This window comes from Electrona antarctica (genome assembly GCF_951216825.1).
Source record: "Electrona antarctica genome assembly, chromosome: 8".
Lineage (NCBI taxonomy): Eukaryota > Metazoa > Chordata > Actinopteri > Myctophiformes > Myctophidae > Electrona > Electrona antarctica.
In genome coordinates this window covers 57,945,822-57,969,437 of record NC_136789.1, presented here as the reverse complement: position 1 = coordinate 57,969,437, position 23,616 = coordinate 57,945,822, and the positions used below count along the sequence as shown (strand labels likewise).

General features: G+C 43.3%; 1 protein-coding gene across 1 annotated transcript; it reads right to left on the bottom strand.

Annotated features, from left to right (window-relative positions):
- Nucleotides 1-13,394: 13,394 nt before the first annotated feature.
- LOC306928878 (inorganic pyrophosphatase-like) lies at nucleotides 13,395-14,276 on the bottom strand (the record flags this gene model as incomplete). Its single annotated transcript, XM_079509154.1, has 1 exon — nucleotides 13,395-14,276. The coding sequence occupies one exon, from the start codon at nucleotides 14,274-14,276 to the stop codon at nucleotides 13,395-13,397; it is 882 nt and encodes a 293-aa protein (XP_079365280.1).
- Between the last annotated feature and the right edge of the window lie 9,340 nt (nucleotides 14,277-23,616).

The following is a 23,616-nucleotide window of genomic DNA, read 5'->3' as shown; positions in this document are numbered from 1 at the left end:
TTGTAAGTAACGTTCTCTGGTATTTGGCAACGTACTCCACCTGTGTAACCATCATTGAAATCAAGTTACTGTGAACAGATGTACTGGCGGCTTTTCCTTGTATATTCAGTATATTTTTTTTAGTGCTTTGGTGTTTTTAGCTGGTGCCACACATGCGTGCGTGCGTGCGTGCGTGCGTGCATACAGTACGTGTGCGTGCGAATCATTACCATAAAACATTTGATTCTGTGGAGAAAAAAATCACTAAACAAAGGTTATTTATTAAATATAGTATATCATAATTATTATTATTTTGTTTATTTTCTGTTTATGGTCATGGTTCACCAGGATCTTGGGTGGCTTGATTCTAAAATAATTGATATAAACGTTTTTTTGTAAATCTCGATAAAAACGAATGGGGTCTGGAACGATAGAACCAGAACATGGCCACGGCTGCGATGCCCTATACATGTTCAAAAGCATCTTCCAAAGAACCCTATAATGACCTCTGATATTTCACGAAAATCTGAAGTAAGGTATTTCTTCAACCGGTTGGTTGTACGTAGGAACGGAAAGACCATACTGTAGCTTTGTCCTTTGGAACATTATTAACAAAACGTCATAGTTATACATAATGGCTTAACAAAAACTATTCAGTCATGAGATTAGTTTTTGCTTTAATCCATGAACTTGCATTATGAGACACGGCGCTGCCAATATGGAGGCCACGTGGATGCATCACTCCAATGAACAGCAGCCAATATGGAGGCCACGTGGATGCATCACTCCAATGAACAGCAGCCACCAATGTGGTACAATGGTACATATACGTGGGTGTGTGTATATACTTTGAAATGAGTTTGTATAGATCTACATAATATTGAAAATGTGTGCAACTTATATAGTCGCTGTCCCGTAGAATTAAAAAATAATAAGGTTGGTTAAAAACATATTGAGCCAATGAAAAGTATTAAAGTGCTTCTGACAAAATCAGCTAACTCCCCTCTTAAACTGCCTGCTATAAAGCAACTCCAGCCCCATGCACTCCCCCCCTCATGCAAGTATCTGAGAATGTACAAAGTCACCTGTCATGTGCTGTTTTTTTTTTTGTTGTGTTCCTTGTTTTCTAGTCATAGTTAGTTTTACTTTTCTGTTGTGTTCTTTACTATAATAAGAGATAGACCGAGAATTAATTAAAACAGTTACAATGTTGAACAAAAGTGCTTGAAATCATTTCCCTGAATTGACCCATGGCAGTGAAGCAAATGTCAAGGACTTCTGGAGCAGTCTTCTGTTCCTTTTTGAGTTTTGTTACTAAACTCTGTTGCATTTGAGCTCCTCTGCCTATCTGTCTGCACATTTGGAGTTAGCTGGTTTCTGCCTGACAAACATGTAATATTAAATTTAATAAATTTAAAGCGACCATGTTTAATTAAAATCTTTGATTCCGGGGGTCCCTGGAACAACACATCTTGAGATGCGGATCCGCAGCCAAATGCATGTCATTTGGGGTCCTTGACTTGAAAAATGTTTGGGCATCAGTGATATAGCAACACACGTCTTTCAGGAAACTAGTCATGTTGAAGCCATTTTTAGAATGGACCTCAGGTCTTAATTGGAGGGAATACCACTAATCTTCGACATTGAACCATGTCATTAATATACTATTTTGCGTGGAAATAATAATAATAAAAAGTCTCTGTTTAGCCTAGAAGTTCTAAACCTCCAGTTGTAGGCTAAGGGGGATACTTTAGTATTATTCCTACACAACAACTCATAATAATGACATAGTTCAATATTGAAAATGAGTGGCATTAAGGATCTTTGATGGAGTTCAGCTGGGACACATCTGACAGCTCGGCCCGCGTTCGGCCACTCCCCTTCCATTACACATGCGTGAGCGTCCCCAGGAAGCCGTATACCTTGTCCTCTGTCAGTAAGTTGATGGGGCAGTTTATGACAGCAGGTTTATGTTCATGTGAGTAACCCGGAGGCTATCATCCCGTACGCAACACTGTTGTTCTGTTAATTATCCCGTGCATCTTGCCCGCGCCCGTGGGTGACCGTCTGGAGCAGTACGTGTGGATTTAAAACCCCCTGAGTCCCCCTCTACGACGTAGCCTATATTTGGGTCCTGTTTAACATGAACCCTTTAGTCCATATTGTGTGGGACAGTGTTAATTTTGTTTACTAAGACTATGAGACTAAAGGACTAAAATACTAAGTTTTTGATATTTAGTTGAGTAAGACTATAGACCTAAGGACTAAACAATTGCCTAGGCATAGCCTAAGACTAAATGGGTATTATTACTGTCAAAGTTAACACTAAGACTAAAACACTAAGGTTTTTAATATTTAGTTGACTAAGACTAGACTAAATAATAAAATAATAAATAGGACTAAAACTAATGTTGTGTTATTCAAAAGACAAAATTAACACTGCTGGGGGGGAACATTTGAACAAGCGTGCTTGTAGTTTGGCTATTTTCAGATAAGATATAGTGTAGAGGGGAAAGGAGGGAGTCCCCTTGTCTTGCATAACCAGTCGATCCGATATCTCTGCCTACCAATCGCTTTGGACGCAGAAAATCATTGTATGGGCTGGATGGCCGGCGACGGAACCCCGTGACGAAGCTCACCTTTGTGTTTTTCTTTGTTTTTTTAGGATACGCCTTTAGCACCTTTACATGCAGCTTCACCACATCGCCTGAACAATTTAGAAGGATTACCTTTGAAATGGTTCTGCAATGCATTATTTTATGTCTCGCCATTGTTATCGCACCCACCTCTAGCTAATACAAAATGAGAACATCGCCAGACTTATCAGTAGTATAGGCTCCGATCTCTGAAAGTCTGGTTACGCGAGACTAATAGACCCACGGCAGGGCCCGGTCAATGAAATATATATAGGGCTTGAGAGAGAGAGAGAGAGAGAGAGAGAGAGAGAGAGAGAGAGAGAGGAGAGAGAGAGAGAGAGGAGAGAGAGAGAGAGAGAGAGAGAGAGAGAGAGAGAGAGGAGAGAGAGAGAGAGAGAGAGAGAGAGAGAGAGAGAGAGAGAGAGAGAGAGAGAGAGAGAGAGAGAGAATAGAGAAATAATAAATTGTGCTGACATGTTTATGCTGTGCTGTGAACACAAATCATTACCTTTCTATAGGATAACCCATTAAAACCAGTAAAGCATCTGTGCATTTTGTTATTTTTATGTTGAAAAATAGCATATCTATAAGCTTGCAGCGCGTCACTCCGTGCCACACTGCGAGCTTGTTTACATCTGCTACATCTGCTATCATTTTTTTAAATCATATATAGTTCAAATTCAAAGTGTATGCACTACTGATTTAGAAGGCATTGTAGAATCAACCTCATGTCTTAATGGGATAATAGATTGATAGCCCCCCCCCCTCACACAACTCTCCACCCCCCTCCTTTCCTCCGGCTTGGTCTCTGCCTGCTCGTCCCGCCTGCATATTGACAACTCATGACACTCCATCATACTAATTAACCTCTGCAATTTACATTCACTTGTTACTGTAAGCGGGTCAATGCCGCCCCGATCGATGCGCGTATAATTATATTGAGAGGTAAACAATGAACTTTACATTTGTGCTAAATCAGGACTTTCCGGCTGCTGCGTGGCGAGGTGGCATGCATTTGTCGAGGTTGGTCAAACCTAGTCGAGTACTGTATTTAGCTATATTTTAGCTATAATTCTTAGGTCATTTTTACTAAATGATGATTAAACATGCGTATACAAAATAATAAAAAAGCTGATCTGTAACAGGCTCATGATGTGTCACATTGTGAGGTGTTCTTTAAACAAGTTTGACACATAATGTTATGTAAAAAAAAAACTAGACGTTCAGGCTGCTATGCTAGGATGAGAGTAACTCTAGCTGCTGTCCTTGGTCCTGATGTAACTGTAGCTGCTGTCCATGGTCCTGATGTAACTGTAGCTGCTGTCCATGGTCCTGAAGTAACTGTAGCTGCTGTCCATGGTCCTGATGTAACTGTAGCTGCTGTCCATGGTCCTGAAGTAACTCTAGCTGCTGTCCTTGGTCCTGATGTAACTGTAGCTGCTGTCCATGGTCCTGATGTAACTGTAGCTGCTGTCCATGGTCCTGAAGTAACTCTAGCTGCTGTCCATGGTCCTGATGTAACTGTAGCTGCTGTCCATGGTCCTGGAGTAACTGTAGCTGCTGTCCATGGTCCTGAAGTAACTCTAGCTGCTGTCCTTGGTCCTGATGTAACTGTAGCTGCTGTCCATGGTCCTGATGTAACTGTAGCTGCTGTCCAGGGTCCTGATGTAACTGTGGCTGCTGTCCAGGGCCCTGATGTAACTGTAGCTGCTGTCCAGGGTCCTGATGTAACTGTAGCTGCTGTCCAGGGTCCTGATGTAACTGTAGCTGCTGTCCAGGGCCCTGATGTAACTGTGGCTGCTGTCCATTGTCCTGAAGTAACTGTGGCTGCTGTCCAGGGTCCTGATGTAACTGTGGCTGCTGTCCATGGTCCTGATGTAACTGTAGCTGCTGTCCACATGGTTCTGTAGTAACTGTCACTGCAGCTGCTGTCCAGAGCGCAGAACAGAACAGTTTGTGCAGAACAGTGTGCATTGGTGCATCAGAATGGTGCATCCCGCGGCCCGCTGTTGACCCATCCTATAGGCAATTGTAATGTAGGATATTTTAATATAGGATAGTATGTTGATGCCAATATACCTTTGCACTTTTCGCCAAGTCAAATTCTGAATATGTGTACCTTTTACATAAGTACACAGTCCAAGTACCGCTTATTGCACCAGGTGTTGTTGTTGTCAAGTCGCAACAAACTTAAAAGCTAAGTAACTTTGTGTGGGCCGAGGCTATCCTGCGATGTTTATCTGTCTCTGTTTTAGCCGTTCGATAGATGTTGGGGATGGTGGGGGTTAATTACACCACGATAGGAGGTCAAAGCAATCATTGATTAACACACGCGGCCCTCTGGAGGGTAAAGATGTCAAGATATACCACTCCCCGACCGAAGCGTCGCTCTGATTCACTGGCAGTGATGGAAGAAGTACTCTGACTGTTTATTTAAATAAAAGTAGCAGTTCTACAATATAAAAATACTCGGTTACAAGTAAAAGGCCTGCATTCAAACCATTGGCATCATTCATATAAATTAAATGAAATATAAAGTACCAAAGTTAACAGTATATTCGCATGTGTCCACATTTGTGTGTGTGGTATACATTACAACAGGGCTTAATTGTTAAATGTATGTTTTGTAACCAGCAAGACGCCCTGGGGGCGAGAAGCGGCCTCCTCCTTAAAGGGCGAGGTCGCGCTGAAACAACAGAGCTTCTTAAGTTGATAAGCATCGAGAGGCGCCATGTCGGCCTCCCCGACATGACGCCTCTCTGACGCTGGCGGTGGCGCTGCTGGCGTTCCCTGGCCAGACGGCGGCGCCGCTCGTCGGCAGTCTCCTCCGTGAGAGCGTGGAGGTCGCGCTGCTGGGGCAGATCGGTGCGCGCACGCTTCCACCTGGGTGACGGCAGACTGCTGGGGCAGATCGGTGCGCGCACGCTTCCACCTGGGTGACGGCAGACTGCTGGGCGAGTGCTTTGGCATGGGACCAAAATATGCACAATGAAAAAAGGTATGGCCAGGGTTCATGGCCATATATAGCGTGTCTCTATATATGGAGCGGGTCACGAGGCGTGATGTCACGAGGCGGGGACTCACGACATTCCCATATATGGGCTTAATATTGAGGGATCTCCATATATGGGCATAACAGGGATTGTAGGCGTGACGTCACGAGGCGTGACGAGGCATGACGTCACGAGGCGTAATGACTGGCGAACGAATGACTGACTTTTTCAAGTTTTCATACTTACGTACTCTGCGACCTTCGGTCGAAGAGTACTACAGTAAATAAACTGTGACGTAAAAGGACAACATTTGGCTCTGAGGTACATTGACAAAATAAAAAAAACGGAAATACTCAAGTAAACGTAGGCTACCTCAAAATTGTCCTAAAGTACAGCACTTTAGTAAATAGTTACTTTCCCGCAGCGCTGTGTGAAATGTATGACATGTATGACATGTATGAAATGTATGACATCAGTCATATGTGACTGTGATATACGATCCTGGAAAGAGGACCCTTGTCATTATTATCGTTGTACTCCAAACATTCGGACATAGATTAGTGGCCCGACGACTAGTGTCAGCAAACTTAGTTTGGGAGAAGAAAAGAAAACGGCCTCTAAGCATCCGAGAGGCTCCCCTGAATCTTAAGGAAGTACAACAAAGGTCTGGTTTCTGCTCACGTTTCCACCTTTGGACGTTCCCACAAAGTCATTTTTTTTCCTCTCTCTCACGGAATGGAAAGTTCACCTGAAACATTCTAATGAAGCTTTCCATTGAAGCTTGTTTCTTTACTGTATTGTATTGTGTTGTCCCCGTCCGTGTTTGTATTGATTGAATATAGATAGTCTTTAGTCTTGCAGTAGACAGGCAATTAGATGAATATCTAACGTCTGGCGCGTGACTATTGCAGAGGTGTTAACCCATTCAGACCTGAGAACCGATTCTACAAAATGTCTTTTAGACAGTATTCTGAAAAGCCTATGTTTCTATATCAGTGGTTCTCAAACTATTTCACGTCAAGGACCCCAAAAACTATATGTAATTGGCCACCAACCCCCATCTGAAAATATGTTGTTCTAGGGACCCCCCCGGAAGCAAACATTTGAGTTAAAAATAAAAACCGTTTGCTGTGAAAGAGTATACATTCAAATATTTGCACACGTTTTCAAGATCAAAATTTCAAAATAATATATATATTTCAAAATAGCAGAGATCTGTAGATCTGCTATATTTTTCAACAGCTAAAGTTTAAAATAATGATCAAAGTGGTTAAATGCTAATGTGACACAGATGCGTCCTCAGGTGTAAATGGGTTAAGGGATGTTTAATCAGGTAAAGCTCAGGCATGCTGACTTATGATTCAGACCCTGGAATGAATCATGTGGGACTACACAATCTTTAACTATTCCAGTGATTCTTCAGCCTTTTATATTTTGATCTTCAAGTGGTGTAAGACACTTCTACAAGTGACTGTGCATGCGTGGGTGCGTGCGTGCGTGCGTGCGTATGTATGTATGTATGTATGTATGTATATGTATATGTATTAGTATCTGTGACGGCCACGCTACACCAGGCTTTTCTCGTTGGGTAAACGCGCGCGCGCGTGCGTTTTTTCACATAGGACTGGACCTAAATTAAACGCACGCGCGGGGGTAAACGTGCGCGTTTTGTGCGCGAAAAGCCTGGTGTAGCGTGGCCGTCAGACTACATGTAACATGTTTTTCTTTGTTTTTAATTCCCCCCCCCCCCCCCCCCCTGTTAACCATGACTAATAAATCAAATTAAAGAAAAATCTCATCAAAGCAGTAGGGAGTAAGTTAGTAAAATAATGAATCAAAGGCACAGCTTACTACACACTGGGATTGTAATAGCTTTTGTTTTTATAGTATGAATCCCCATGTGTTTACAGTTTTTCACGATTGTTAACACACGTTTTTCACAACCTAGAGGCATTCTCAAAACTGCACACACAAAACTGAAAACCTCACACACAAAATGCTAAACCCTGACTCTCCTTTTCCATGATGACTCTTTGCCATCAAATCTCTGAACTGTTCCCAAAATGGAACTCGTGTTTTCATTTGGTACAAACAGCCATATTTACAAATGACACACATCCCATTCATTGAGTACACACAACTAGCATTTGGCTACACACTACCAAGCATTTACAGCACAATGAAGTGAAACATTGAAAATACAATCATAGAAATGGAACACACATGAATGACAATGACTCTGGAGAATGAGCCATTTCTCCTTTTGTAAAATGACTCCGGGTTGGCCTACTTTTTCATAGTCAAACATAAAACGAGAGACAGCGAGCTCCATCCTCGACTAACGACGACTTCCGCAACGTCATCAATATCGTCGCGTCGCGAGACGTTCGCCGCGACTCGCGGGACTTTCGCTGCGACCTGCGGCTATCGTCGCTCCGAGCCGCGACTCGCAGGACATTCGCCGCGACCCGCGGCTATCGTCGCGCCGAGCCGCGACTCGTGGTCGCCGAATTTTTATTTTATTTTATTTTATTTTATTTTATTTTATTTTATTTTATTCTATTCTATTCTATTCTATTCTTTTCTTTTCTTTTCTTTTCTTTTCTTTTCTTTTCTTTTCTTTTCTTTTCTTTTCTTTTCTTTTCTTTTCTTTTCTTTTCTTTTCTTTTCTTTTCTTTTCTTTTTATTTTTTTAACTGTAAACCAGCCTGCTCAAAGCCGGATCTGTGGGTTCCGTTCATATACCTTCTACCTCCAAGCTGAAAATAACTCCTATAGGATTCAGGAAAGGAGAATAAGGTGGAAGGAATAGAACAGAAGAATGTTCTGATGCCAGCAACGGTGTAGCGGCTGAGATTGGTTTGGACCCTCTGGCTCATGGTCAAACCATGATTGAGCACATGGTCAACCACAGTTGCCCGAATCTCATTAGATATGACCGCTCTGTTTCTTCTTTCTCCTCTTCCTCCTCCTCTTCCTCTTCCTCTCCCTCCTCCTCCTCCGTGCGTGCATGTGTGTGTTTGTGAACGGGTGAATGCGATGCACATTATATAGTTGAAGTAAATGCAACTTTATAATGCATACCATTGTACTATAACCCTTCAAGCCCTATATACTTAGTTTTTTTTTTTTTTTACTTTTCCCTATATACTTAGTTGGCCGGGGTCCCCCAAGGCTCTATACCAGGTCCGTTAGTATTTCCCTATATCTCCTCGCCATATTCACCCCAGAATAGCGACGCTATACGGTTCATGTGGCTAATGTACCTGGGCTATTGTAACCAATACAAATTAATGGGAAATTAACAACTCTTTTTGGATGGTCTTTTCAACACTTTCCCGAGAGGTTAATTTGGCTCGCAACCTCTCTAAAAACACACACAAACATGTAAACAAACAAACAAAGGCCCAGAGCCAAGCCTCAACTAGATTAGTCAAGCAGAGAGGGGAAAACACCAGAGCAATCTTGGAACCTTTTGTAAACACGGGTCCCTTTGGCTGTATTTCTCACACACACACACACACACAAAAAAAGCTAATTAACAACGAGGCTCTACTAGTTTCTTTCCCAAAATGACTAATGCCTGGCAGCTATGCTCATTAGAACTCATTAATAGTTTAGATTTCACCGGAGGAACCTGACCTGTAAATTAAGTTGTGCAAATAAGATCCGGCTCCCAGTTGGCCCTGCTGGCTTGCCAGAGGACGTCTGGCTTGTTTATTTAAAAGAACGCCTTAAACTTTTCACATCCCAGAAGCTTTTTGGATTTTCAATCTCCAGTGTGTGTGTGTGCGTGCTCACGCACAAGCGCGCGTGTGTGTGTGTGTGTGTGTGTGTGTGTGTGTGTGTGTGTGTGTGTGTGTGTGTGTGTGTGTGTGTGTGTGTGTGTGTGTGTGTGTAACTGTGTCTGTGTGTGACTTTGTGCGTGTGTCGTGCGTGCGTGCGTGTGTCGTGCGTGCGTGCGTGCGTGCGTGTGTGCGTGCGTGTGTGTTGGGGTGTGTGTGTGTGTGTGTGTGTGTGTGTGTGCGTGTGTGTGCTCATTGCCATTGCCTTTTACTAACATGTACCAATATTATTAACACCTATAACAATACATTCCAGTCTGGAATGAATGATAATGAGAAAATCATCAACATTTAGAGGGACTTCGGTCTTTTCTATAAACGGGTTGGCTGGGGCCTCTGCAGCAGTTCAGGTTTGAAATGCCTTCCTTACGGGCAGTACAATAGTCGATGGTGTGTACCGTATAGGAAGACTCCATTTCTGAAACCACTTCATTCACAGCTGGATTCAAACCAACACCATTCCAACCGCATGGACTCTTTCTGGGCGATAACGGGGCTTATACATTTAAATCTACGTCCTGTTTATTCAAATAGAGTCGCCTAGCCTTGGCTACATTAGGACATCTTTGAACATTTTGGCCAGGTTGAAAATAAAACAAGACATATATTTCTCCCTCAGACCACACTGGACTGGACATAAAGCCTCAACACACAGGTCAGGTAGGGGTCAGGTTCACAGCCTGTCTTATCAGCCTAGGTCAGGAGTTCACCTGCTCCCTGTTATTTACTGCTGCTGGACCCCTGTCAGAGTGTTATGATTATACACACCTATTTACACAGCGTACACGCACGCACGCACGCACGCACGCACGCACGCACGCACGCACGCACGCACGCACGCACGCACGCACGCACGCACGCACGCACGCATTTTTCACTCCATAGAGAGAGAGAGAGAGAGCGCGAGCTAGAGAGAGAGAGCGCGAGCTAGAGAGAGAGAGAGAGAGAGAGAGAGAGAGAGGGGGGGGGGGGGGGGGGAGAGCGACACAGACAGACAGACAGACAGACAGACAGACAGAGATGGGGAGAAGGGGAGGGGCAGGTTGAGAGGACATGATGTGAGTGAGTGGGAGGAGGGAGGGGAGGAAGATGCAGAGAGGGGGAGGGGTCAGCAGAGATGATGAAATGGAGGAGGGGTGGATGGGTCCTTGATGGATGGTTTAGTTCACACTGCACTAATCTGATCCCAGGTCAGCCTCTCATCCATGAGTTACAGCTCTTCTCTGGTCCACTCCACTTACAAATCGTCGCCATCGGGGCGAGACCTTGATTCTCTGTGTGTGTGACTGTTTGTGTGCATGTACGTGTGCGTGCGTGCGTGCGTGCGTGCGTGCGTGCGTGCGTGCGTGCGTGCGTGCGTGCGTGCGTGCGTGCGTGCGTGCGTGCGTGCGTGCGTGCGTGCCTTCATAAGTGTGTGCATTTCATTGGCACACAGTACCACTCTGTGTCAAAATTGTGGAAAATGCAGCTTTGTGTGGAAATTGTTTGCAGGTGTACATCTCATGCTCATAGACACACACAAACACAGTCAGTTGTCAGTTGTAGAATCAACTAGCACTGCTTAAAGATGGAGTTCCATGATTTTTTTACTTTTTCTGTTTTGTGTGTGTCTATGGAGTTACCAGAAATATGGCCTCCCTGTGTATTTTCGGTTTCTCAAAAGGCCCAATCTAAATGACGTGATAATGTGATAATGTGATATAGTGACATCACAATATCATCCCCTGCCCGAACCCCTCCCCCTGTAACATACAACAGATGTGGGTGCGGCTTCAGTTCAGATGGATCACCATGCACCCATCACCACCCACCAGGCAAACCAGGCATACTTAATGAACTGTCAAAGTCATACGATTTGTCACACACTTTACCGCAGTGAAATTCGTTCTCCGCATTTGACCCATCTCTTGGAGCGGTGAGCCGCAGCCAAGGAGCGGTGAGCTGCAGCCGTGCTGTGCTCGGGAATCATTTGATTAGTTGATTTGACCCCTCAATCGAACCCATTGATGCTGAGTGGGGAGGCATTGGGTCCCATTTTTACAGTCTTTGGTATGACCCGGCCGGGGATCGAACCCCGACCTCCTAGTTTCAGGGCGGACACTCTAACCACAAGGCCACTGAGCTGGTGGGTGTGGCCACTTAAAAATATATATCTTTCTCCTAGTATAATCATATAGTGCCTAATGATCATGTTTTAGGGGGGGGGACATGGCACTCCATCTTTAAAAAAAGCACACCCGTGGGAAGTGAGGGGCGCTTTTATCGTCATACATCATCATACATCACATTCCGTGCTCAACCAATTAAATCATCACAAATGTGGTACACACAAACACTTGAGGTACTTATTTGGCCTACTGGCTGTGACCACGATAAATGTGCCTCATTCGCGAGATTAGCTCCGGAAAAACACAGACTATCATACTTGTATAGAAGGCTATAGTCTCCAACTAAGGCACATGAACAAAAAAACGTTAACAAAAAACAGATTCACTTAAAGTTCTCGGACATATTAGGAAATATTGAAAACAATTAAATACTTGAGTCCAAGGTCCTTCGGTAAATGTACTGTACATACATACCTACAGTAGTAGTAGTAAGAGAGAGGTAACACGTACACACCTGTCTTGTGTCTATGCATATTTTATGTAAACTAGTTGTTTATCAACACTCAAACACATTGTTCTGCTAACAAAGCTTACTGTATTGTGAATGTGAGAGAGGATAGCACACGGATTGGGGAGAATGAACGTGGAAGATCATGCATAATGTAATGCACATTACTGTAATCACTCTCAATCACACTGTTTACTTGTTTGCTCGTGTTTACTTGTTTGCGCGTGCGTGCGTGCGTACGTGCGTGCGTGCGTGCGTGCGTGCGTGCGTGCGTGCGTGTGAATTAATGTCCTATATTCTTTGAGACATGTTTTTTTTTCAGAATATTTTGATTTAGTCTTAGTCTTTTGAATAACACAACATTTAGTCTTATATCTATTCTTCTAAATTGCTTAGGCTTAATCAAGTCTTAGTCAACTTAGTTGTAGTCCTAGTCTTATAGTCAACAAAATTAACACTGTATTATGCAATCATCATGTTCTCATTAAACAATGACGCTACTGGAGTCAACTTTACCTTCCATGAGTCCTGCAGCAGATGCCTTGTTAGCCCCTTTGTGATTAAACTATTCTTAAACTGAAAAAGATATCGTTACATTTTTCATTTTAGTTATAGAGGAGGAAGTATAATGTTTAAAGGCATATAAGCCGTTTAAGCCAGAGTTCCTTTTAAATCTATAGCTGCCAGCAGGGGGCAGCATAAGCACACGTAAAGACGGCCACCTGTCCGCTTTAACGCTGCGATTCTTGTTTCCTTTCCGGGTTATTCAGGAAGGTGGGGGCTTTTGTTAGGAGCACAGTAAACACTCGCATTAGCTCAGACCCCTTAGCTATCATTACAACCAGTTACATGTGCTCATCGATGCGGTACAAACTCACAAATGATTTACGATCGTCGGGTGCGCGACGGCTCACCATGGACAGCGCTTGAAGCTTTAGAGATACAGCGCTTTGAAAATTCTGTTTTAATGGAGGCTCAACGGAGCTGGATTTAAAAATCCCAGATCCCAAGCTGGTGGTGACGGAGGCTCTCCATACTAACCGGAGCAATGCTAAAAGGTAACTAGACGGTCGCTGCTTTTACATATGGAGTATACGGTTGTCTACGAACATGCGCGTAGATAGCACCAGTAGGTACCGATAGCCTAGCTACTTTTATAAACGTAGATGGCAGCGAAAAAGTTAACCAATAAGCCAATAAGCCACTCCCGAGTCCCGATGCAGTATCACCAATCTACACGTAAAGCCCTCTGGGCATATAGAGCTACTACATCTTCAAGTCTGAGAGACACATTCATTCTGGTCCATGTAAGGTGGCTCTCATGGGTTACTTCTTCCTCTCATAGTAGAACCACTGGTGGACTGTAGAGGGGACGGGCTCATCTGATCCACAAGGACTCGTCTTGTCAAGCACAGCTTTGGCCTCGGCCTCTGAGCAGCGGTAAGGACTTTCACCGGACGACACGCGCATATTTTTGCAGTTCAATCCTCCGACGGCGTCGGACTGTCGGGAGACGAGGGCTTTCCAAAAGCTGTGAGTGTTCCTGATCGTCTCGACGGCAAAGTCTTTGTCTCTAAATTGTCCGTCGAAGGCAAAGTGGTTCTCTGGTTTCCCGTCTGGAACCTTGTACCTGGTGAACCAGTCGACCGTGGCCTCCAGGTAGCCAGGTTTCAGTCTCTGCACGTCACTGATGCTGTTCAAGCTTCTGGCTTCAGGGTCTTCTATGTTGATGGCGATGACCTTCCAGTCGGTCTCGCCCTCGTCGATCATTGCCAAAACACCGAGAACCTTCACCTTGACCACCTCGCCGCGGGAACACACTTTCGTCCCGATCTCACAGACATCCATCGGGTCGTTGTCTCCGCAGCAGCCGGTGTCTGCGTCCTTGTGGCGTGGATCCTCCCACGTCTGCGGTATCGCTCCGTAGTTCCATATGTAGCCTTTATGTGGGAATACGTTGGCCACGTAGCGCACTTTACCCTTCTTCACGTCTTGCTTTATCGGGTTCAGGGCTTCTTTCGTAGCGATCTCCATCTTGGCGTTGGTCCACCTCGGCACCTCGACCACCATGTTAAAGAGGGTCTGTTCTTCGTCCGCATACATCGGTATGTCGTGGAACGGCGAGATGTACTTGCCATCGGCGTCTTTGAAAAACAGACGGTAGCTCGACGTGTTGAGATTTCCTCTTTGCTCGACTGTGAAGCTCATGGTTGACTCACGTGACGGATAGAAAGGTTCAGAGTGCTGTCATTGAGGGGGCAGCAAACAGCCCGGTCACGTGGCTCATGTACTCGTTTGTCACTCGCGCGAGCCCATAGACTCCAATGCATTCCGTAAACATCTGTTTCAGGCCTTTGTCACTCTTCGCCAATAGAAGTCTATGTAGAAGAGCTGTCATTAACTAGCCCCATGAAGTGAACGGAGTTGTAGTAAATCTTAAGTAAGCAAGGTTTAAGTAAGCGGTCAATATATCCAAACATGGACATAACTGATGTCATATGGCCATATTTGGGCATTCTATGACATCATACATATGTCGCGTGTGTGTGGACCATGATTTTTTCCAGATTCTACAGCATCCGTGCACATCATTTGAGAGCGCTCGTGCACGGAACAGAGCGACGAAAAAATATTCTGTGATTTTTCAAAGGTAGGTGAAATATCACTTAGCTGGGTCGTCGTTGACCCCTGTGTGAGTATGACCTATTGACCCCTGCAGCTGCCTAAGTCAACAACTGTGCTCCAAGGCATACCACACACACACACACACACACACACACACACACACACACACACACACACACACACACACACACACACAAACAAACACACACATAAACACACACACACACACGGACCCACACAGTACATATAACAATAAGTATAGTTGCACCGCTCAATTCGCATGTGTAATATTTTGGTTTCAGATATTAGACCACACGGGGACGATACAAGTTGGGAATGCATGCCCCGCCCAGTAATACCTGTTGTCCCTTCTCTCATGCTGTGTTCACACTGGCAGCTACAAACATTCAATTCCAATAGAAGCCAGCCATAAGAAGATACAAAGCCACGTCTGACATGTGTAGCTGCTACAAAGGCTAACAGCTACAAATAAGTCGAGCAGTCTTCAACTTCAGATGTAAAGCTACAAAGTGACAGATATGCTGTGTATCTTCGTATCTGTCAGTGTGAACGCGGCATCTTTATCTGTGCCTGGGTCCCGTTCATTGCATACCCAGGGGTTCCGAGTGACGCAGGCCCAAATATGGATGCCAGGCGAGTCTATGATGTCAGTACTGTGACGTAATATGTATGACATCTGATTCTGGGTGATCGTTAGGGGAATTCCTGATTTATCTATATTTTTGGAAATTCGACTGTCCCACTCGGCTCCGCTGTGATACTTGAAGTTGAAGTTGTTGAAGTTGTTGAAGTTGTAACAGACGCACACACACGCACGCACGCACGCACGCACGCACGCACGCACGCACGCACGCACACACGCACACACGCACACACACACACACACACTAGGGTTTGCAGCAGAATGGATGAGATAAGGATTCATTTGATTTCTCCTTCTTTTCATTGGTTCATTATTCATGAAACACACAGAAACATTTCACGTCTCACGATGTGACGTGTTGTGATAATATAATATTATTTAAAGATGGAGTGCCACAAATGTTGTATTTTTCCAGTTATTCATGTGTCAGTACTTCATTAGACACCCTGGAGTCCTTTTTATGTGCAATGATGTATTCCCTTTGTATTTAGGGTTTCTTCCTGGAGGCTGAAACCTTGACAGTCAAACGTGCCAATGAAAAAAACAGTAATATAGTGACATTATCAGCCCCTCCCCTAACCCCTCCCCCTTTATCATACAACTACAGCTGTGAGTGCAGCTTCAATTCAGGTGGATCACCACCCATCACCACCCACCAGGCAAACCAGGCATACTTAATGAACTGGTGGGGGTGCCCACATAAAAACGACATTTTAACAAATACTGTACACTTTTTTGAAAAAAATCTTCCTCCTTATATAACAATAAGACCTGATGATCATGTTTTAGGGTGGAAACAAATCATGGCACTCCACCTTTAAAAAGATACAAGAAAAAATGTCAAGGCACTTTTAAAACCTTGAAAATGTTGTTTTATACGGATACATAGGAACATAAAGTATACTACGTCAATTCCTGTGATCCCAGATGGATAAATGCTCTCAGAATGCACGCGGCCTGAACACTAAGTGCCACTGAACCACTGACCTAAACAACAGTACTGAAAATTACATGTAAATAGGAAAGAAAATGCATTGATATCAACGTACTTTGGTCATATTCTGCCAGGCCTTGGGCGCTTAATGGCCTCAGCCAGCTGACGGCTATACTCAGATGGTTATGATGACTCATTACTGTGGCGCGAAGCAGCTAGGGACCTTCAGTTATACACGTTGAGCTACAGCCTGCACCCAAAGAGACAGTGAGAGGAGAGATCTTGCTCCAGTTAGAGATGGCGAAAACATGTTTCTTTTTTTTGTCACGCTCTGGATAGCAATGTTCTCAATGCCTCAATCCATAGTACCTACATATCCCTGCAGTCACACGCATGTGCTGTATGCATGCATGGGTGCATGCATGAACATGCACAAAAACACACGCACGCACGCACGCACTCGCACACGCACGCACGCACGCACGCACGCACGCACGCACGCACGCACGCACGCACGCACGCACGCACGCACGCACGCACGCACGCACACACACACACACACACACACACACACACACACACACACACACGAAAACACACACACACACACACACACACACACACACACCAAAGCAGGCAGCAGACACGCACGCACACAGGGGAGAGTAACAGTTATACAACCAACTAGAGACTCGCTGGCAATTGAACCAATTAAACCAGTAAGTAAATAGCAAGGAGTGTGAAGTCCCAGCCTGTGAGAGAGGATTGTAAGAGCCTCCCACAGGACGGATGGTTGGCCATCCACACTGATGATCACTGAAGGTTGAATTCTTAATGCCGTGTACAATGGATGTCTGCAAGACACTGCAGTATCATCACACCATGGTGGAACAAACACCCACGTTTCTTATACTTAAGTAAAAGTATCAATATCACACCCGTGTGAAGTGAGGGGCGCTCATTATCATCGTACATCATCATACATCATCTCATTCCGGCCAATCGGAATTTGCGTCCTCACCTTCGTCTTCAATGTTTGTGTTATGCAATGTTTGTGTTTACACAAACACTCAAAATTGTCCATTCATTGTCAATGGCATTTAATGTTTGTGTTTGGACAAAGTTTGTGTTAGCAGTAGCACACACGCACACAATCTGGACATATAAGTGGCTATCGCCCCTCAAAAAAAGCTAAATTGTACTTTTACTTTGTACAAAATAATTGGCATCCAAATATCCTAAAATAAAATCATATAGCAGATCTAGAAGCTCAGCGTTGCTTTGAAACATAATGAGGTGGCGGTCCGTCCGTCCAATCGGAACAACACAAACAATCAAGCATACAAGATAATACAACAAAAAATATAGATACAACTAAAGTATAATAATATATTTATAATAACTAAATTATGCTCCAGATCTAAACCTGTGGCCAACTAGCTATTCTTCTAACCTTTATCTATTTTTTGTATGTTCCTTTAGTTTAAAACATCCGCTTGAACCCATTCCATGTCTCACTTTTTCAATTCATCTCTGCATTTGTTCCGCAGAGTATTAAACCCCTTTGACAGAAACACAGTGGTATTTTTAACGGTTGATCAAACACAGAGACTCTCTTTTGGAACAACTTTGGTTGTTTTGATGTTTTTTCGGTAATGATTCGTTTTCTGCTTTGTACAATCATGCTTTGTACAACGTCTGTATGAGTAGTAGCAAAACATTTTTATTTAAGATTTTTATTACCAAAAAACACAAAATGGCAATCCTTTTTTTTAACTTGTTTATTGCCATTATAAAATTTGACAGGCAATTTGTTTCATATTACAAGACATGTTCATTTTCTCTCAGTTCATTTTTTTAAGTGTAAAAGCATACATTTATATACACATGATACACACATACATCTTCAGAGATAATGAGGACAAAAAAATACATAGAAAAGTAATAATATTATTTGCCTTGCGAGTGCCTTGGGGGTGAACTTTGAAGTTAGCAAGCTTTATTTGTAGCTGGGCTGTCATATATTCCATCTTATCTGTTTAACTTTTTGTAGCCACTGATCAATAGTAGGGAGGTTGGGTTTCATCCAATTAAGTGTCACAATCTTTCTTGCAGCTGTCAACAGAATATGCATTATATAGCACTGGTCATTCCTGAACACAAATAAAGATGACCTTGAGTTCAGTGGAATATCTCTTTTAAAGATTTTGTCTAATGTTGTTTTTACATTTTTCCAATAGATCTGTATTTTTGGGCAGTCCCAAAATATATGGGTATGGATGGTCACCAATCATATCTCAGTAGATATGACAGCCAGTCCATTTAAGGAGTTGGGCTTAAATGGACTGGCTGTCAAAGGGGTCCTATAAAGAACCTAATTTTAGCTTTCCAGTCAAATTCTTTCCATAATTGGCTAGTCCTCCATGACAGCCGGAACATATATCTTCCCATATATCATCCTCTACCACAATGTTCAACTCCATTTCCCACTGTCCCTTGATAAGAAGAGTATTATCTGACATGTCCAACCTTATTTGTTTTTATATAAGAGACTTTCTTTGTTGGTGTTGAGTGTTCAGAGATTTCAATAAAATGTTGCAAAATGGCAATCCTGAGATTCGCTTTGACAGACAGACAGACAGACAGACAGACAGACAGACAGACAGACAGACAGACAGACAGACAGACAGACAGAGCACATCCACACTGAAGGAAGCATTCATATTGCTGACTACAATGGACCCCTGGCTGCAAGACACTGCAGTCTGCAGTCTGCAGTCCCACTGGCACATCTCTGTGAGAGAGGCAGAGACCCACAGTGTCCACAGAGAGTTATGTAAGACACCCAAACACTAGTGACAAAATAAACTCCAGTAAACTGAAGCAGGATGCGGATCCGTACTTTCCGGAGTGAGGTGAAAGCTAATGTTTAGGTCGCGAGGTACTTCATTCGTCCCCAAGGGGAAATCCAGCTAGGGCTGCTATAGGCCTTACAGCAGCGCTCGTAATCGTCAGAAATAAAGAAAGAAGAATGAGACGGCTGGAAAACATAATAATTAATAGGAATCTAACATATCCGATTCCTCACTCAAACCGCACTACAGTGACGGCATATATGGGACCGGACATTATTTGTTCTTTGGCAGGGGTCAATATCAATCAATCATGGACAAATATGTCCGTGGCAAAGACTTGGTCTTGTCCGTGGAACATTTTAGATTCTCTTTTTTACACACCATTCTATTGTTCTTATTTTGATCATAATACCCAATTAATGAATGTCAAGTCTCCAGGTTTTCTTCAGAATATGTATGTCACTTATATTTACTACGATACTATGTTTTAGAAGTCCAACTATTACTAGTGGTTCTCAAATGTTTTATTTCAAGGACCCCCGTAACTCTGATAGTGTATAAATGGAGCCCTTACGGGTCCATTTGGTTCCATTTGAACGCTCTCAGAGTTATACAGACTTGTTATGGTCATTCAGGTCTATCTCTTTTTGTTGTTTTTTCTGGTAATATTGTTGTCCACTCATTTTGTTATGTCTGTGGCAAAGAGGTGAGGGTTAGGACCCAAACACAGGACAAAGAGGTGAGGGTTAGGACCCAAACACAGGACAAAGAGGTGAGGGTTAGGACCCAAACGCAGGACAAAGAGGTGAGGGTTAGGACCCAAACGCAGGACAACGGCAGAGCACTGAGAGCAGTCGAAATTGCAGGCGGTTTATTCAACAAAATCCATACACGAGGAGAACACAAGGAGTAACAAGAACACTGGGAGTCAAAGTACTAGGAGCATAACACTAGACTAGTGACGTACAAACAATGATCTGACCAAGAACTGAAAAAACAGGGGAGTATAATTACACAGGGAAAACAGGGCACAGGTGAACAAGACTAATAACCAACACTGGGATAGGCTGGGGAACTAACAGGACAAGGTGGAAACACTAGGCTAATCATGGTGAGACAACACAGGCAACAAAAGCAACAGAGGAAACCAAGAGACAAAACGTACTACAAAATAAGAGTACACAAGTGCAAAGGAAACTCCAACTGGAACTAAGAGAACACACAATACTTCAAAAATCACAAGAGCACAACAGAAAGGTAAAACAACTAAAACCAAGAACAGGTTACACAAGAAACATAACAATGTCAACACATATCACGGACCGTGACACAAGCCAGTATGACGATGAATGTTCTTTGGTGCTCCGATAACTCTGGTCATCCCGGAATGTGGAAGTGTCGTTCTAAAACCCAAGACGTTCAGAAGGTTCACCATCTGAAGTGGACGTGAGGACACTCTATTTATATTTATTTATTATTTAGTTACTTACTTTTACTTTGTCCCTGCAATTGTAATGCCTTTAGCTCAAGTAAAGGTTTGAATACAGCCCTACTTGTGTGAGAGTATAGACAACCTATACTATTCAAAAATAGCTACCCACAACACCAATCTGGTATCATTCACCCTTACTACTGCAGTATTACTCACCTAGTACTTTTTTATATCCTTGTTCTCGCATTATGACAAATATGAATCTCAAACAGACGTATTATAAAAAATGACTTGTAGTGGTTTGTTTCATGAATACATCCACACCTGAATATTTACGTTAAGTTAAAGCACAATTCCTATTTGGAACAGGGATGATATTTCACTGCAAATGAAAGTATGAAAACTAAAAACTATGAATGGTCTGATTCGGAAATTCTGAATAATGTTGGGGTCCCTGGCACAAACCCATTTCGGACGTGGGTCGGCGGTCAAATGCATATCAATGTGGGGGTTCTTGAAATGGTTAGAAGTTAGAACATGTTTGAGAACCACTGTAACCTCAGTTCCACTGAGCAGAACAGGTACGCTTGCAGTGTGTAAAGAGCATAATGTGTTCCATGGAGTTATATCGGAGCTTCAGTTCTGTCTGCATGAGTAATGAATTGTAGAAAGAAAACCTCCATATAAACTTGTGCAATATTAGGGGTCGTGTCCTCAGGAATTGTTTTTTGAGCAGAGAAAATATTTGAATATCATGTCCAGGGCGAGCTCAGCTCGCACATTTTGTTTGTGCCGGCAACGTTCTATAGCCTAAGTGTTGCTAAAATGTCTTGTAATGTGTTATTAGCAGAAATAGCTTAGCTGAAAAACCACGGAAAAAAGGGCTTCTCATGGTTGTGGTAACGATAGGTTGGGTTGTAAATTACTGGGTTGTCAGAAACACAATAGGGAGATTCAAATGACCGGCGCTCCTCTCCAAAGGTTAACTTATGTCTGCCAAGAAATGCTGGGCGCTGAAAGCTCCAAGAGCACTGAAGCGTGATGCTCGGTAGTTGGGAAGCGGCACACCAGTGCATCTTTACCATAGATATGCATGGACGAGCTTAAAATATATATTTTTGTGGACATAGTGCCTTATTCCGAAATGTATAGCTGGCCTGGGCAAGCGATTATATTAATAAGGCACACATATAATAATAAGGAGCAGAGGAATCAATAAAGGTAGCCAACACAAAAGTCAGCATAGAGTGCAGGAGCAAAGAGCAAAATAGATTAACTCTAAAAAATAAAAATATATAAAAATAAACAAACATTGACATGCAGCCTGATTTGTCGGCCTGCAGAGAATTTTTAAAACATGGTTTTAAAAACATATACTGTAATACTAGCCTACTACAACTTGCACAAGATTTAAATCGATTTGCAATTAGTTTCAAGCCCTTTTCCCACAGTTCTGTCCCTCTAAGGTCGTGTAGCGGTGCGGATACCATCAGACGGGACAACTTCTTGCTTGCAATTAAGATTTCATTTTATTTCCTATACGGTTTAACAATACTAAAAACAGGGGAAAAGGGAGGTGGAACAATGTTGGCATCAAGTTCAAGGTCAAACAAATCTGAATCGAATCGAATCTGAAGGCAGAGTGTCACTTCCTGCCTATAAGCACTCACAGCATGGGCTCAATCCCACTGATTAGGGATGACACTAGGTGTGAATGGTCATTGTCCTATTGTCTTCTTTAAAGTGCTGTAAACAGTGCAATTCAATTAAGCTATTTCACAAACAATATTCAACAGGTCGTTGGTGACATCCAGAAAAAAAGGAAAGAAATGTGTCCTGGACTCCCAAGTATTGTTTTATAACATTAAAAACATTTTTCTCTGGTCTCTGGGTGTGATGTTATTCACATTTTCAACAGTGTGCGGCAATTGTATACAGTGTTACCGTGTATCTTTAACTTACACTTACGACTGTAAGCTGTGTATCTGAGACAGTGGTGGAGTATTGTACTTAAATGCAATTTATACTTTACTTGAGTACGTCCATTGTTTGACTCGTACAAGTTCTACTCCATTGCATCTCAGAGACACTTGTACTCTTATTGTCATCTTTAGTCACTTACTTTGCAGACTTAGGGCCGATTCATACTCCTATTTTACCGCTGTTTCGGCGCTGTAGTGCTGAAATGATTTTGGCTCGTCAGAAATTTGCAGTAGCACCGAAGAGCCGACTTTAGGACGGTACCCGCCCCCCCGAACCTCAAATGACGTCACATTGTAGGCTCTACAGCGCCGAACCGCCCTTTATTCGGCTCTAAAATAGGAGTATGAATCGGCCCTAAGGCCTCACTCAGACCTTTACTGCATTGCTGTATGCTTGTTGGATGAATGTTGTGTAGTGTCATGGCCGCCCCAATGCATTTCCAATGGGAGTCACATGGTTTGACACAACATTTGTGTTGTATGAGGGGGAGGGGCGCAGTCGAAACACAGCCGAAAGCCATACAACAGCTTGTAGTCCAAAATGTGGACTATACAAACCATGTGACTTCCATTGGAAATGCATTGGGGCGGCCATGACACTACACAACATTCATCCAACAAGCATACAGCAATGCAGTAAAGGTCTGAGTGAGGCCTTAGAATAGTATTACAATACATAGCCATATTTTATACGTTTAGCAAGCTCACAGTGTGTCGCAATGTGATGCTTTGTGAGCTTATAGATTTGCTATTGAAAAACATTCCAAGTTGTCCGTGCACGCACGTGTGCATGTGCGTGTGTGCAGACTGAATGACAGCAGGCAGCTGGTAGAGATGTTCGCCAGACAGCTCTGCTAATTAGATCCTCAAGTATATCTGGCATGAAGACATCCATCCATCCATCCACCCCCCCCCCCCCCCCCCTATCTCCCTCTCTCTCTCTCTCTCTCTCTCTCTCTCTCTCTCTCTCTCTCTCTCTCTCTCTCTCCCTATATCTGTCTCTCTCTCAGTCTCTCCATCTGTCTCTCTCTTCTTTTGATGCCTTTGTTTTTGTCG